Source organism: Coregonus lavaretus (genome assembly GCF_964263955.1).
Source record: "Coregonus lavaretus genome assembly, chromosome: 9".
Classification (NCBI taxonomy): Eukaryota; Metazoa; Chordata; class Actinopteri; order Salmoniformes; family Salmonidae; genus Coregonus; species Coregonus lavaretus.
In genome coordinates, this window is record NC_139996.1 from 38,381,814 (window position 1) to 38,398,385 (window position 16,572).

Here is a 16,572-nt window from a genome sequence, read left to right on the forward strand (position 1 = left end):
GAGCCCCGCCTCCCACCTGTTTAAGTCCTAGCTTAAAAATTGACCAATGGAAGTATAAAGAGGGGTTCCTGCAGATGCAGGAACGCCCCAAATTGTGGGCCACAATTATATCCTTCTCATCCATTTTGGGCTCTGCCTGTCAACCAGCAGAAGGGTGGATTTGCACACAATGTTTGTTTTGCAAGCTAGCTAGAAACTTGCCTAAACATTGTGGTAAGGTATGTACTTTTTTCTCCAACCAACATACCTAAGCTAGCTAATATTATACCCTTTTCAACATTTTTTATACTGTTTAATCACTATTGCTGCTGGAAAGCAACTAGACATACTGATTTATGGACCACGTCAAATTGGGTATCTAGCTAGCTAATTACAGATCACATCATTTATGGCTAGCTAACAAGCTAACTTACAGTGGATAAACTTTTGATTTGTGAAGTTGATGATCTCGCCCCTGCTTTACTCCTTCCACCTTGCTTAGAGGTCCTCTTATTTCATTACGCCATACGTCATCTTCATGCAATTTCATTACGCTACTGAGCGGAGAGCATAGGGTTTCACCACAATGCAAGACAAGATGGAGGAGAGACTCTCATCAGAGATCGCATTTATTTTTAATATGACCTTTTCATTCAAAATAGGAGAAACATATTGTTTCAGTGGATAATAAAACATAACTTATAGGAATGGGTAATTGTTTACAAATTGCTAGCATTCCCATAAAGCCATTGCCGAAAACCACATATTTTCTTGTTCTGTGGTTTGGGAACATTTTGCAACAGAGCCTTCAACCGCAAGGGGGCATTGCGATACCACTCCGTTGTGGACGTTTCCCATTGAAATGAATGACATCCGACACAACGGACTGCTCAGATGTAATGTGCATGAGGCATTAGTGGTCCTTGTCTGTCTTTCAGTCCATATCCAACTGATTGTCTACTAATCTCCTAATGTGATCCATCCACAAAGAACTTGATATGATGACAATGTATCACTTAATCGACAGTGCACTCTGAAGAGGAAACAACAATACAATGTAGACTACAGTGGGGGAAAAAAGTATTTAGTCAGCCACCAATTGTGCAAGTTCTCCCAGAGGCCTGTAATTTTCATCATAGGTACACGTCAACTATGACAGACAAAATGAGAAAAAAAAAACAGAAAATCACATTGTAGGATTTTTTATGAATTTATTTGCAAATTATGGTGGAAAATAAGTATTTGGTCACCTACAAACAAGCAAGACTTCTGGAAACGCACAGATGTTGTCACGTTCGCTTACAGACGGGTCTGACCAAGGCGCAGCGTGATATGCGTACATGTTTATTAAATATCAAACACAACGACAAAATAACAAACAAAACGAAACGTGAAGTCCAAGGCAGCACAACACAACATACCTTAACACGGAACAAGATCCCACAACCCACTAGTGCCAATAGGCTACCTAAGTATGGTCCCCAATCAGAGACAACGAGCGACAGCTGCCTCTGATTGGGAACCACACCGGTGGAACAGGCACGGGCCGTGCCGGACTGGACACACGCACCACTGGCTTGGTGCGAGGGGCAGGAACAGGCCGGGCTGGGACGCGCACCACTGGCTTGGTGCGAGGGGCAGGAACAGGCCGGGCCGGGCTGGCGACGCGCACCACTGGCTTGGTGCGAGGGGCAGGAACAGGCCGGGCCGGGCTGGCGACGCGCACCACTAGCTTGGTGCGAGGGGCAGGAACAGGCCGGGCCGGGCTGGCGACGCGCACCACTGCCTTGGTGCGAGGGGCAGGAACAGGCCGGGCCGGGCTGGCGACGCGCACCACTGGCTTGGTGCGAGGGGCAGGAACAGGCCGGGCCGGGCTGGCGACGCGCACCACTGGCTTGGTGCGAGGGGCAGGAACAGGCCGGACCGGGCTGGCGACGCGCACCACTGGCTTGGTGCGAGGGGCAGGAACAGGCCAGGCCGGGCTGGCGACGCGCACCACTGTCTTGGTGCGAGGGGCAGGAACAGGCCGTGCCGGGCTGGCGACGCGCACCACTGGCTTGGTGCGGGATAGCAGGAACAGGACGGGCCGGACTGGCGACGCGCACCAATGGCTTGGTGCGAGGTGCAGGAACGGGTCAGGCCATACTAGGAACACGCACCACTGGCTTAGTGCGAGAAGCAGGAACGGGCCGGACCGGACTGGCGACACGCACCACTTGCTTGGTGCGAGGAGCGGGACTGGATTCCTTTATTAACCCCCGCTCCTTCTGCTGCCTAACCAGCTCCTCTCGCCGTGCCTCTACACTCTCCTTCTCCCTTATAGCCTCCTGTAGCGCCTCCCTCTGACCGAATAACTCCTGCTCCCTCTGAACCAATAGCCCCCGTAACATGGTGGCCTCCTCTCCTAACCTGCAGACCCGCCCTTCAACGGCCTCCTGCTGCCTCGTCGTCCACACCGTGTGCCCCCCCCCCCCCCCCCCCCCCAAAAAAAAATGTTCTTGGGGTTGCCTCTCGGGTCTCCGTCGTCGGCACTCCTCCTCCCGTGAGGATTCCTCCAGGAGCCCCCACGAGTTAGGGAACAGAACCTCATCGTCGTCGTCATCCTCCGACTCCTCAGTATAATACTGTTCCCACTCCTCTTCCCATGGTCGTAGGGACCCAATCTGAAAACCGACCGGGTGCAGTGGTCGGGGCTCTTTTCTCTCGCTCCCCGACCACCCCTTTAGCCCCCCCAAAAATGTTTTTCTTGGGGCTGTCTCTCGGGCTTCCTCCTCGACCGGCGTCCTCTGCGTTGCTGTTGCTCCTCTCCTGCCTGGGTATCTACCTTCACCCATGGCCCTTTCCCCGCAAATATCTCCTCCCGTGACCACCATTTGCCCACCTGTGACATCGCTATTCGCTCTTCCTGGGCACACTGCTTGGTCCTCGTTTGGTGGGATCTTCTGTCACGTTCGCTTACAGACGGGTCAGACCAAGGCGCAGCGTGATATGCGTACATGTTTATTAAATATCAAACACAACGACAAAATAACAAACAAAACGAAACGTGAAGTCCAAGGCAGTACAACACAACATACCTTAACAGGGAACAAGATCTCACAACCCACTAGTGCCAATAGGCTACCTAAGTATGGTCCCCAATCAGAGACAACGAGCGACAGCTGCCTCTGATTGGGAACCACACCGGCCAACATAGATCTAGACGATCTAGATCTAAACCTAGAAAATACAACAATGAACATACCACACAGAAAATACACACCCTGACTAAACAAATACGAGTCCCCAGAGTCAGGGCGTGACAGATGTGATATTTTTTTGTGCTATAGGAGCACTGGTCCTCTTAAATTTTTATTCCAGATTGCAAAAAAACAAATATTAGGAGGAATATGGCTGTCTGCGCTGCCATTGTTCTCCTTCACACAAGGGCTATATACAATCATGCCAAGCATAAGGTTGCTATTAGCTCTCGCTCTCCAAAGAGAGAAGGCTCGACTAAACAGTACTTTCTTGTGCTAGGTTGCTGTAAGATGGAAATTGGAAAATAATGGACCCTTGAAAAAACTATGAAATAGCTCCCAACTACCATGTGGTGAATGTATTTAATGTATTACTTAAGTGGTGACCACAGCCCTTCTGAAAATACATTTAAATTGTGTTTTAATGCAATTTTTTCCACCCTGCTTCATTGTAATTCCATTTCAAATTTGGCTAGCAGTGTGGCTTAAGGCTTTAGTTCCGGGGGGTATTATGATGAATCTGGCTGTTCCTTCTCCTTATGTTCATAGCCCTGCCCCCCAGGAGACCAATTGAACGTTCTGCACCTTATTGTGACATGTATTGATAACAACCTATACAGCTCATACACTCCTAATTCCCCCCATAACCCAGAGGGATCACATGTATGATGTCCCTATTTACATCAACAGGCAGGTTTGACAACACTGCATCTGTGTGTTTGTTTATGTGTATTGCAAAACCTCTCACTTTTAAACGTGCCTTATGACCTGGACATTGCACCCATGTAATTACAACAGTACACATATTGTGGTGCTATAGCCTGGGGGATGCTAATAAAGGTGATTAAGCAAAACATAATTTTGCCTGTAAATGGCTCGTTGTGCTCTTGGAAAACAGTATAATACTAATAAATTGGGTTGTGACCTCTTTCTTTCTCTAAATATTTTTACAGTTTCTTTCACAATAGTTTTCTTTTTTCTTTTTTAGTTGTGATTTAACCTTCAAATCCCTTTGAGCCGTTAGTCCAGGTCTATAACACTGTGTGCTGACATCTGTTGTTCTCTCTCTCTCTCTCTCTCTCTCTCTCTCTCTCTCTCTCTCTCTCTCTCTCTCTCTCTCTCTCTCTCTCTCTCTCTCTCTCTCTCTCTCTCTCTCTCTCTCTCTCTCTCTCTCTCTCTCTCTCTCTCTCTTGCCCCAGGTCATTGAGTGTATTACGCAAGGACGGGTTTTGGAGAGGCCACGAGTTTGTCCCAAGGAGGTGTATGACATCATGTTGGGTTGCTGGCAGAGGGAGCCCCAGCAGAGGCTTAACATCAAGGATATTCAGAAAATCCTCTATGCCTTGGGCAAAGCCACACCTGTCTACCTGGACATCCTGGGCTAGTGTACGTTGGGGTTTGTCTATCTGTCTGTTTTTCTGTCTGTCTCTACCCAACAGATGAACAAAACCCTAGGAATAACCCAAACAACGAGTACCTTATTGCTCCACTGTCAAACACCTACAAAATGGGGATGGACTTAAGTGCCTGCTACTCCTTTCGATACACTGGATAACAGTATTTAAAAAAGCACTTTTACATTTTGTTTACCTGCATTTAAAATTGTACAGTTACTGAATACTGTATGAAGAGGACATTCTTTCTTTTTTTGGTAAAAACAGCCTACTTAAAGTATCACCAAAAAAATAAATTAAAAAAAAATGGTAGAAAATGAAAAAATGAAAAAAAGTACACCGGAAAAAAAAGTAAAAAGCTGAAAACCCTGGGGAAATTGTTTGGTTTTGGTATCCTGACAGCTTGACAGAAGATCAAACTCCCCAGGTGATTTTTTTTTTCATTTTATAAATATATATTATATATATTTTTAATTTATTTTTATTTTCAAAGTGTGGATATCTGCCATGTTTCTTGCTAAGGGTACAGTATGTCACCTGTTGGAGATGACTGCTTGTTATTGGCAAGTCAGACAATTGGCAGGGACTTTTTGAAGAAAGCCTTACTGCACTCCGATTGGCTGGATCTATTCTCTGACTCTGGATCCGACAAGGCGATTGGCTACTGAGAGGAAACAGCTTTTCAGTGAGATGTGGAACTCATAGGAAAGACAGAGCAAACAATCAACACAGTCATCTTAATTTAAAATTGAATGTATATACTGTAAATTTCTATGTCACAAAAATATGTTAACTTATTTCATTTCCTATTTAGATTATTTTAGTTTCTTGGTGTGTTGTAATGGTGAGTGAATCCTATAGATATTTTGATAATCTTTCATTTGTGTTACTATTTTCTTCACCTGGTCAGTGTGTTGTTTCTGTTGCTTTTAATGAATTTAATCAACTTTATTTAGAGTTATCATTTGATTTGGACATTTGATTACAATGTGACCTTACGAGTCAGGATGTTAGGTTGAGACATGAAGAGGTTGTAGAGTGTCTGTAGCGTAATCAGGATGTGAGCTTAGACAGACTCTGAGCAGGATGCATACAGTTACAGTATGAATTTATGATGATCTTACATAGCCCCCCACTTCCCCTCATTCCAGCTCACTGTTCTTTCAGTGTAATCTAGTCTTAGATTTGCTCTCAGCCCCACATTCTGTATCATCATGTATCTCATGTACATCTAGCCAGAGCAAAGAGCTATAGCTATGACATAGCATTTTAAGCTGTCACTGACTGTGTTCTGAAAAGTACATTTATATGGCATTGTATTATACTTCATCTTGTTTTCCAGGTTGTGAATAACGTTATTCAACTGCCTTCAGATAGTCATGACCCTGATATTTCAATTTCTGCAGTTTATACAGGAAATGCACTACTATACACTATACATTCATATAATAGTAGTAACTGCCTCTCATGTTCCATTCTCTGTACACTTACATTCAAGTTAAAGCATTGATGTAATGCAGGCTTGAGAATGTTTTCTTCTCTCAATGTGCGCAAGGTTTCCGCAAACGATCCTTTATCTTTCTCAGCTCTCCCAATGTTAAACAATAGCAAACATGGCAGACCACAGTGATGTGAATTATTCATTAAGTATTAGTGATGGAGCACTCTGTAGCTATGGGGGTTGTTTGGAACATTACGCCGTGATGACAAACACTGGGGCTTTGGGAGAAAGTGCTCCTCTCTCACGCTCACTCTCTCTCTACCTCTCTCTCTCCTCTTACTCTCACTCTCACTCTTACTCTCACTCTCTCTACATTTCTCTCTCTCACTGTCTACCTTTCTCTCTCTCTCTCTCCCTCCTCTCACTCTTTCTCTACCTCTCTCTCTCGCTCTCCTCTTGCTTACGCTGAGTAATGTGAATCATTCAAGGTTGTGTTTAGTCTCTATAACACCCCAATGATAAATCCATAATTATTCAATGCTGAGCCAGACTGGCACCATGTTTTGCCTATCTGCATGTTTTGAATAAGGTGAGATATTATTATGTGATCAATTTCATATTAACGTTTATGTACAGAATAATTTGCCTACTTCAACAAAAATGTATTTTAAAAGCTTCAATATGAATTATCTGGTCAAACTTACAAATACTGTACTTTTTCTTTCAAATTAAAAGTTCCTTCATGTTAGAATGGCGAGATACTCAAAGTTTTCTCATCTTTTTTAGCAAGAAGTTGAAAAGTAGTTTTCCAATCTTCTGCCTAGTCATCACAAAAATACTATTCACCTTAATCTCTGAATTCACATCTACAATGTTTCCTAGGTGCATCTGGCTTGGAAGGGAAAGTGACGGGAACATTTGTTGATCTGGCTTCTCTTCATATTTTGAGAGATCCAGTCGTTCTCTGTGTATGAACGAGCAGGGATGGGGAGGATTGCAGAAGTTTCAAAGACAGTTGTGTGACTCTGACATAGTTATGTGTGATAAGATGCCTCTTCCTATAATACTCCTGTCATGCTTGAGGCCTGCTGCTTCCTGCTGTCTGCATTCAATGACTTTACAATTCACCCGGCTGCATGCGTCCTGAGCTCCCACACAAAGTAATGGAGATTTCCCCTGGTAGAGCACCACGGTACCGTACACTCCTCTCCTCCTGCCTGTGATTGTGGCTCCACTGGTAAACAATTCTGCCCTCTTCCTCTCCCAACACCTCCTCCATGGATGAGTGCACAAATTACGGACTGGTTGTAATTGGAAAAAAAAGCCATTAGGGCGACTTATGAGATTTTACACATCATATGCAGTGCACAGAGACTATTAGTGCCAGATTAGGTCCTAATTGGAAGGAAACAGACATGTCACTTCTGAGGTTGTTACCCAAGCTAAGCTCCTATAGGAAACAACAGACTCAGAGCCTCATTTATCAACAGTTTCCACACTGGATTGAGAACGTAGCTCAGTTGAGTCCCGTGTAGCTCAGTTGGTAGAGCATGGCGCTTGCAACGCCAGGGTTGTGGGTTTGATTCCCATGGGGGACTAGTATGAAAATGTATGCACTCACTACCGTAAGTCGCTCTGGAGAAGAGCGTCTGCTAAATGACTAAAATGTAAATGTAAACCTTGAGGAAGGGAATGTTTAGCTATTGGTACCACAAGGCAACAAAAATGTTTTAAAAAATTTAAAGAACAGTGCACATTGATGGTCTGATATACTATAATTAAAATTTCATATAACAGTTTGATTACAGTATTTCATAATGAGTTACTGAAAAAAATATTATGTTCACATTTACATTACCCTCCTTTATAGCCCCCTTGGACTGTGCTGTATTAATCCCAGTGTAGGGAACATGGTGTTTTCTGAAGGTGTCGAGACATCATGGCTCTTGTCACTGTTTCCTCAGGATGATTCTCATCATTAGGTGTGTGATGTGACTGAAAGGCCACAGCCAGAGCCAAGCATTTTACACTCCATTTACCTTGAAGCTGATCAATGCTCAATGACCCATGGCCAGAGTACGCTTTAGTACTGATGGTAGCAGCAGGAAGGGGATAGACTGTGGACGGGGCGGGGCGGGAGACTTTGGGTGGACGATTGAGGGGAGAGAGAGAGAAGTGGAGGGCAACTTGTCTTTATGTGAAGTCTATGTATTTTTTATCCCCGAGAGCCATCAGAGAGAAAAGAGATGAATTAGTTGTTTCAAAGAATACCGGAGATGGCCTCAGCAGAGAGATAACCGTGAGTAAAGTAACCGTGACAAGTAGGAGGTGACAGTGGACAAGCGCCAAAGGTTGCAGCTCTAATGAGTTGACCTTGCAGAAATGGGGGGAAATTACCAATGAAATGAGGTTTTGGACCCAGCTTTTAGATATCCTTTAAATATGATGGCCAGGCTGGGGGTAATCCCTTGAGGTCAGTTGAGGAGGCAGAGCAGAGCTGGGATAATGCAGTGAAGGTCAAATGCTAGCATGTTTCAGCACAGTGACATAGCGCTGTCTATTGGCCAGAGAGGAGAACGGAGCATGCTGCCGGTGTTGGGTTATGGCTGCTGCAGTGAAGAGGCTGACGATTGATGAGGGGTTTAAGACCTTAATCATGATGGGGAGGAGTGAGGAGGGAGGCAGGAAAGCGGAACATTGCAGTTCAAATGAGCTCTCTTTGAGCACTTCATAACCTGCTACACCACACACCGCCTGAGCTGAGCACTCCTCTGCTATCTCTGCCTGTCCCTATACCCACAGCAGGAACTGCAAGTTTACACCAATAACATAGTCTAAGATATTTATTTGTTGCCAGCTTACCAAGTTTTGCTGCTACTTTCATCATGTTTGGAGGGTAATGTTACTGACTTATGGACAGGATGAATATCTTATGTGTGCTAGATGGAGTCAGTTTGCATAAGTGCTGGCGTTGCAGAACAGCCATCCTAGCAACAACAGGTAGTTATCTCCTCTTTCTCCTTCCCTGCATGATAAATCATTTTTGACCTACCTTCAAAGCATTTAATTAAAATGTCCTTATCTGATTTCATAAACACTTTCCTTTAGTTATGAGACTAGAAACCGGCAGTTAACCCTCTTATCTTGGAGACCAGTAAAACCATACAGGTTCAGAAGACGGGTTTTGAAGAACAGTCAAAAGTAGATTTTGTGATGCCATCTTCTGTCTGATGTTATTCCTATGACAGATAACTATGACAGTTGTTTCAAAAGCAGTTTCATACAAATTTGTCTTGACTTAGTATCTCATGGTTTTGTTGGCCTAGACTGATTGAAATAATGAGCTATAGATGCATGCAGACAGCACTAATACCACATGCATCATATAATGACAAAACATGAGAAAACAGAGAATATCTCCTCAGAAACATAAAAGTGGAGTATAAAACGAAGAGAAAATGAGAAGATCCTGCAATGTACAGTCATGCATACTCCCACAAAAATGGCAAACCTGACTCCATTTCCTGGAGGGAGGGATGAAATTGAGTGCAGCATTAAGACTTCAGATGGGATGTCACCCAGGGGCAGTCTCCTGCGCTGTCAGCAGACTTTGACATCTAGATTAACCTTGGTGCTGAGTTTTTGGAGTCTCATTGGAATGCAAAAAGCATCTCCAGCCCTCCAATCCAGGGCTCTGACTGCACTGCCCACCCGCCCTCCCACCCACCTCCTCGCCTCGCATCCCCTGTGTTCTGTTCTCTCCCACTGTGTGTGTGTGTGTGCCTCTCTTTATGAGATCTGAGGGGTTGTTTGTGCTCACTGAGTGGGAGGGGATGTGGGAATGCTGGAACGGAAGCGCTTAACAAACACTGATCCAGCCCACCTACCTCCCCTGCCCCTGGCTTTGCCTGGCTGGCTGCTCCAGTGGGAACGGGTAGGCCAGAGGCCCAGTGCCGATAACTGTGTTTAGGGCTCTGCCTGTTTGGGGCTTTCTCTCTCTCCGTTGACTACAGGACCAGTAGTTTATCGGTTATTCCACCACAGAGAGAGGATGTACACCACAGAACAATGAGCAGAGAGAGAAGCAGAGAGAGATCTTAAAACCTGTTTTACTCTGTCTTCAGTCTATTATTCAGTCCTCTTTCTCTGTTTAGTCAGCTTGCAGAGGACCTTTATGTTTTCAGTGTGATTACAACCCGGAGCATTTCTATTTAAATGGTCTTCACCTTTAATTGGTTTGCTTAACAGTTGGCCTGGTGCTGAGCGCTGCACTGAAGTTTAACTTCTAAATGCAATACCTACTGCGAGAGACACGTCTGGCTGTTTCAAGAATAGAACAATCTCTGATTATTGTGTCAATTCATGGTCTGTAACAACGGGATCAAAGACTAAAAACTAACCCCCGCCTCACCTTGCAGAGTGTTGCCATCGCTAAATATTCTAGTTTGTTTTGAGAACTAAATCACTGTTTCTCTCATTATCTCAGGTCATGGTGCCAGTACCCACTTGGCACAGACATCAATTCAACGTCTATTCCACATTGGTTCAACGTGGAAACACGCTGATTCAACCAGTGTGTGCCCAGTGGGTAGTCTCATGCTGTTGTAGACTAGACTTGCTATTGTAGACTGTATTGGGAAAGAATATGGCTAGGGATTCTAGAAAGGACAGAGAGTGTCTGACCTTTTCTCTCAACCTGAGGCAGTGAGCTGCTTCTTGCTTTGAGCTCATAGCACTGGGGGGTTCATTGAACTTCCTCATCTTACTCCTAGTGAGGCCTGTAGATGTAAACAAACCGAACGCAAGATAGACACTGTTTCTCTCTACCCATCCGTAAAACTCTCCACCAGGTTGTTGAATATAAATTACATTTACTTTTTAGTCATTTAGCAGACACTCTTACCCAGAGCGACTTACAGTAGTGAGTGCATACATTTTCGTAGTGCTGCAAAATACCACAATTAAGCCAAAGTCATGTTTCATAGCACACCTACTGTTTGTCGAAGATTAGAACATGATGAAAATGAGAGCATTTTGTTCAAGTGTGTAGGATTGAGGGAGTGGTAGACAGCTGTAATGTTCCAGAACTCTTTAGCATAAGGAGGAAGTACAGTAGCGGTAAATAACCTGCTACTTCCTGAGTTCCCATTAGCAGCTGTGCTGAGGAGATAGAGGGTGGTCCTCCTCAGAGGCAGGCACCTGCACTGACACCAGGCAGACAGGCCTGATTAGAAGAAGAGCTGCCAGGAACAGAAGGACCAGGCAGAGAGAGAGAGAGGCTCTGACTCAGATCAGACGTCATTAGACTCAGTGCATGCATGACATTTCAAAACCTAACTCTCTTTTATGTACTCTAACTTTACTTCCTTCTCATACACGTCTATGCATTTTCATCACAATATAGTGTTCAGGTTAGTTCTGTGGGGAAAGGATGTGGGCAAAGACTGATATACAGTTTAAGGCTATATAGGCTATACAAGTTCAGGGCATATAGTGTGAGTGAGTTCATATTCCCTGGGAAATGGTACTCCTCTGGAATCTAGATCACTGTGTGTGTGTGTGTGTGTGTGTGTGTGTGTGTGATTAATACATACATGGGGCTTCTGACCAGAAACAGTGTCAACCACTCTCTCCTTTCTAGTCCCACCCTTTGTACTGATCAGACTCAGGCTGACGAGCGTTTGATCGATTTTTATAGGCAGAGAGAACTTAGCAAAGCTTCACATTTCACTCAACGTTCACTCAGTCCACTCACAGAACAAACAAAACACCCTCCCTCCATAGCAGTAGCAGGGCTTTCATCCACAAAGGAGCCTATCAAGGAAACCCTACAAAGCCCTCAGCACGCACGGCACAGCGCTCGCTGCTTTGAAGCCAACTAAACATGTCAGAGAGGTTGTGAGCATCAGGACATGTCCAGACACAGACAGCATCTCATCTCATCCGAACACCATGGCACAGCCTCACTGATTCCATTATTGCTTTATCCTCCAAAGAACGCAGAGTAGCAGACCGCCACAGTCAGTCTGTCCAGCCACTCCAGATAAGTGTACGTCTGCTGGGGGACCTGCTGTGCCAGTCTCGGTGCCACCCCATCAGGGATGGGCCAACCTCTAGAGGGGAGGCAGTAGCTGGAGGGCAGAGGAGGACAGTACAGTCTGACTAAGAGAGATGTGACAGGACTCACAATTTCCTATGAACAATATGATAAATCACACTTCAGATAAATGTTGGTGGGAGATAAATGTATTACAGTGTTGTGTTTTTCATTTACGCAATGCATTGTATTTTGAGTTTTAGAAACACATAATAGAGGAAGTACAACTTTTTCATAGTTCTGACAATGCATCACTGAGGTAACCCAACCATGGGGATACAATTATTGGTATTGATCAGAGTTGGATATACAACTCTCCACCTGATAAAACAAACTCTATCAGATACATTGTGTAAAGGAGAATAAAAAGAATAAATATTATACTATCCATGTAGTAGGGTTTATACACTACTATACACACCAACACTTTTCCATAGCTTCTGGATCTTAATAATATATTTATCTTCCAGTATTTTAATGTCTGAAGCAGTTGTCCGTTGCCATAACTACTGTATAAGAGTGTTGTTCCCTGTGCATCTATTTCTCCACCTGGGATTAACTGAAGAGCTGTGACTGGAGGAATTGAGTCAAGCGTTAATGGAAATGTCTCTCTATCTCTCTGTGACAGGTACTTAGTGTTTTCATTTTCATCAAGCTATGTACGGTTGAAATAATAACTTTGTGACGCCCTCTGACATCATCGGTAATGTATTTTTCACCTGAAAAAGTCTTAGTGCTGATACTGCTATTTCTCTTTAGTATTTCTCTCTCTATCTCTCGGTGTGTCCAACCCTTGTTAGAGTGATGAAGGAACAAAGTGTGAACTTATTAACTCATGGTTCCTCTGATTGTAAACCATCTTTAATCCATAGTGTTCTGTTTACCTATCAATCTATAAACTAAAAACAGCTGTAATTAAGTAGCTATGTATCCAACAATGATTTATGTAGACCTATTCTATAAATAAATTGAAAACCACAACTTCTATCATGTATTTTTTCCCCGTATGTGATAAATGTGTTATGAAAGCATCAGACATGATGTTATTAAATGTTAAAGACACTATTCAGTGTTCAAAATATTGATGATGGTGCATTTATGCTATATAGTTTTATTGAAGTGTACAAATACATAAATCAATATATTTTTTTAAAGGATATGTATATATGTATGTATATCTATTTATATGTATGTATGTGTATGTGTATGTGTATGTGTATGTATGTATATGTATGTATATATATATATATATATATATATATATTTGCGAGTGAAAAAACCCATGGGGGATTGGAAGTGATGCAGACAATTACATTAATGGATGTTACAATCTATCTGAAATATTAAAGCTGATCTACCCAAAAAAAATAATTATATATATATATATATATATATATATATATATATATATATATATATATATAATAAAAAAAATACTAAAAAAATACATAAATCATCATCAGCATCCTCATCACCTGTTGATTACCCATGTGTAGTGTAGTCCAGATCTCAATCGACCCCTCACCATCCCACTGGCCACCATTAGTCTGACCTTGAGGGGAATAATTCAGTCGTATTCAGCCCAGCAGGCCGGAGCATTATAGAGCCTCATCTGTCATCACACTCATATATCCCAGACAAGGAAATCACTTTGCAGCCACTGCTGGTTCTGACTGGGTCAGTGGTGGACTTACCATTAGGCAGAAGAGGCAATTGCCTCAGGCCTCACATCATCAAGTGGCCTCGTGAGCTGGGCATCATTTTTTCAAAGAATACTAGTAATACTTTTTTGATATATAATTCTCTGCTTGAGGGCCCCCATGCTCCACTCTATTCCACCCTGACAGAATTCCAGTGCAAATATTCACGCGATACGACTGCAAACGTGACTTTCATTTCAATTTAGCTGCAGCAATGAGGCGCTTTTAGAGCGTGGCAGAGAAAAGAAAACAGAAAAAGGCCATAAGTTAACGCATATCTTTAAAAAAAAAATACAGGTGCTGCTGATAATACTGCCATCGCCATCGAGGCAGAGGACACGTATGTGTACCCCATGTATCTGATGGTATCTGGCCAAAAAGAGTATGACATGTCATAATATTTTTGACCAGACAGCATCAGATACATGGGCTACATACACTACCAGTCAAAAGTTTGGATACACCTACTTATTCAAGGATTTTCTTTATTTTTACTATTTTTTACATTGTAGAATAATAGTGAAGACATCAGACCTATGAAATAACACATATAGAATCATGTAGTAACCAAAAAAGTGTTAAACAAATCAAAACATATTTTATATTTGAGATTCTTCAAATAGCCACCCTTTGCCTTGATGACAGCTTTGCACACTCTTGGCATTCTCTCAACCAGCTTCATGAGGTAGTCACCTGGAATGCATTTCAATTAACAGGCGTGCCTTCTTAAAAGTTAATTTGTGGAATTTCTTTCCTTCTTAATGCGTTTGAGCCAATCAGTTGTGTTGTGACAAAGTGTGGGGGGGGGGGGGTAGCCCTATTTGGTAAAAGACCAAGTCCATATAATGCAAGAACAGCTCAAATAAGCAAAGAGAAACGACAGTCCATCATTACTTGAAGACATGAAGTTCAGTCAATATGGAACATTTCAACTTTGAAAGTTTCTTCAAGTGCAGTCGCAAAAAATATCAAGCGCTATGATGAAACTGGCTCTCATGAGGACCACCACAGGAATGGAAGACCCAGAGTTACCTCTGCTGCAGAGGATCAGTTCATTTGAGTTACCAGCCTCAGAAATTGCAGCCCAAATAAATGCTTCACAGAGTTCAAGTCACAGACACATCTCAACATCAACTGTTCAGAGGGGACTGTGTGAATCAGGCCTTCATGGTCGAATTGCTGCAAAGAAACCACTACTAAAGGACACCAATAAGAAGAAGAGACCTTCTTGGGCCAAGAAACATGATCAATGGACATTAGACCGGTGGAAATGTGTCCTTTGGTCTGGAGTCCAAATTGGAGATCTTTGGTTCCAACTGCCGTGTCTTTGTGAGACGCGGTGTGGGTGAACAGATGATCGCCGCATGTGTAGTTCCCACCGTAAAGCATGGAGGAGGAGGTGTTATGGCGTGGGGGTGCTTTGCTGGTGACACTGTCTGTGATTTATTTAGAATTCAAGGCACACTTAACCAGCATGGCTACCACAGCATTCTGCAGCGATACGCCATCCCATCTGGTTTGGGCTTAGTGGGACTTTCGTTTGTTTTTCAACAGGACAATGACCCAACACACCTCCAGGCTGTGTAAGGGCTATTTTACCAAGAATGAGAGTGATGGAGTGCTGCATCAGATGACCTGGCCTCCACAATCCCCCGACCTCAATCGAATTGAGATGGTTTGGGATGAGTCGGACGGCAGAGTGACAGAAAGCAGCCAACAAGTGCTAACTCCTTCAAAACCGTTAGAAAAGCAATCCAGGTGAAGCTGGTTGAGAGAATGCCAAGAGTGTGCAAAGCTGTCATCAAGGCAAAGGGTGGCTATTTGAAGAATCTCAAATATAAAATATATTTTGATTTGTTTAACACTTTTTTGGTTACTACATGATTCCATATGTGTTATTTCATAGGTTTGATTATTCTACAATGTAAAAAATTGTAAAAATAAAGAAAAACCCTTGAATGAGTAGGTGTGTCCACATTTTTGACTGGTACTGTATAGTAAGACAGAGGGGTGCTGTTTCGCTCACTCTGATGATTTCTCTGGTGAGATAGATTCAGCCAATGTGGGAAGGTGCACAGTGCACTGTTCGGATGCTGGAATTATTTGTATGAACGTGCGACGATAACCTACAGTTTGAAGTGATTTGTTTGACAATCAGATGAAAACATCATGACTGGTTGTGTTCATAGCACATTAAAAGGAAATCCATTTTTACAGTTAAATGACATGTCTTTACTATAAAAACCCATTTTTAAAATGTGTGCACGCGCAAGCCTGGGGCCTCCAAATCACTAAGTCCGCCCCTGGGCTGTGTCTCTGGGGCTGGCTCCCACACTGTCTCTTCTCCCCTCTCTTCCACCTGCAATGCAGTGATAACCTCCTCACTCAAAACCCCAGCTGAGAGGGCAAGTGTATCCGGTCTACCACCCTGTCAGCCAGCCTGCCAGTCTCAGCCCCTCCACACAGTCTGCAGTCTCACAACTCTCCGTCTGACATCATAGTGCGCACTGTTGTTCCTATGTCTCTATACAGTGCATTTAGGGCACTGGATTTGCCAACCTCATTTGACTCTATGGGCTGCACTTTGGATGCTTGACAACAATCCATTTCATTCAGGCAGCAATTTCATTACTCACATCTCTGGCAGAGTCTCTGTGTAGGCCTAAGTAGTCAGTTACTATTATTCCTATTCAATGACAATCAGCAAACGGTCTCCAGGACT

The 16,572-nt window shown here is 43.4% G+C and overlaps 1 protein-coding gene across 1 annotated transcript in view; it reads left to right on the top strand.

Annotated features, from left to right (window-relative positions):
- LOC311134779 (NT-3 growth factor receptor-like) overlaps positions 1–4,603 on the top strand; it is a gene marked incomplete at both ends in the record, with an annotated part of 273,109 nt that extends 268,506 nt beyond the window's left edge. The window contains one exon of the mRNA XM_084168563.1: positions 4,418–4,603. Within this exon, the coding sequence (XP_084024689.1) occupies positions 4,418–4,603 (186 nt within the window). The remainder of the gene's footprint in view (positions 1–4,417) is intronic.
- Between the last annotated feature and the right edge of the window lie 11,969 nt (positions 4,604–16,572).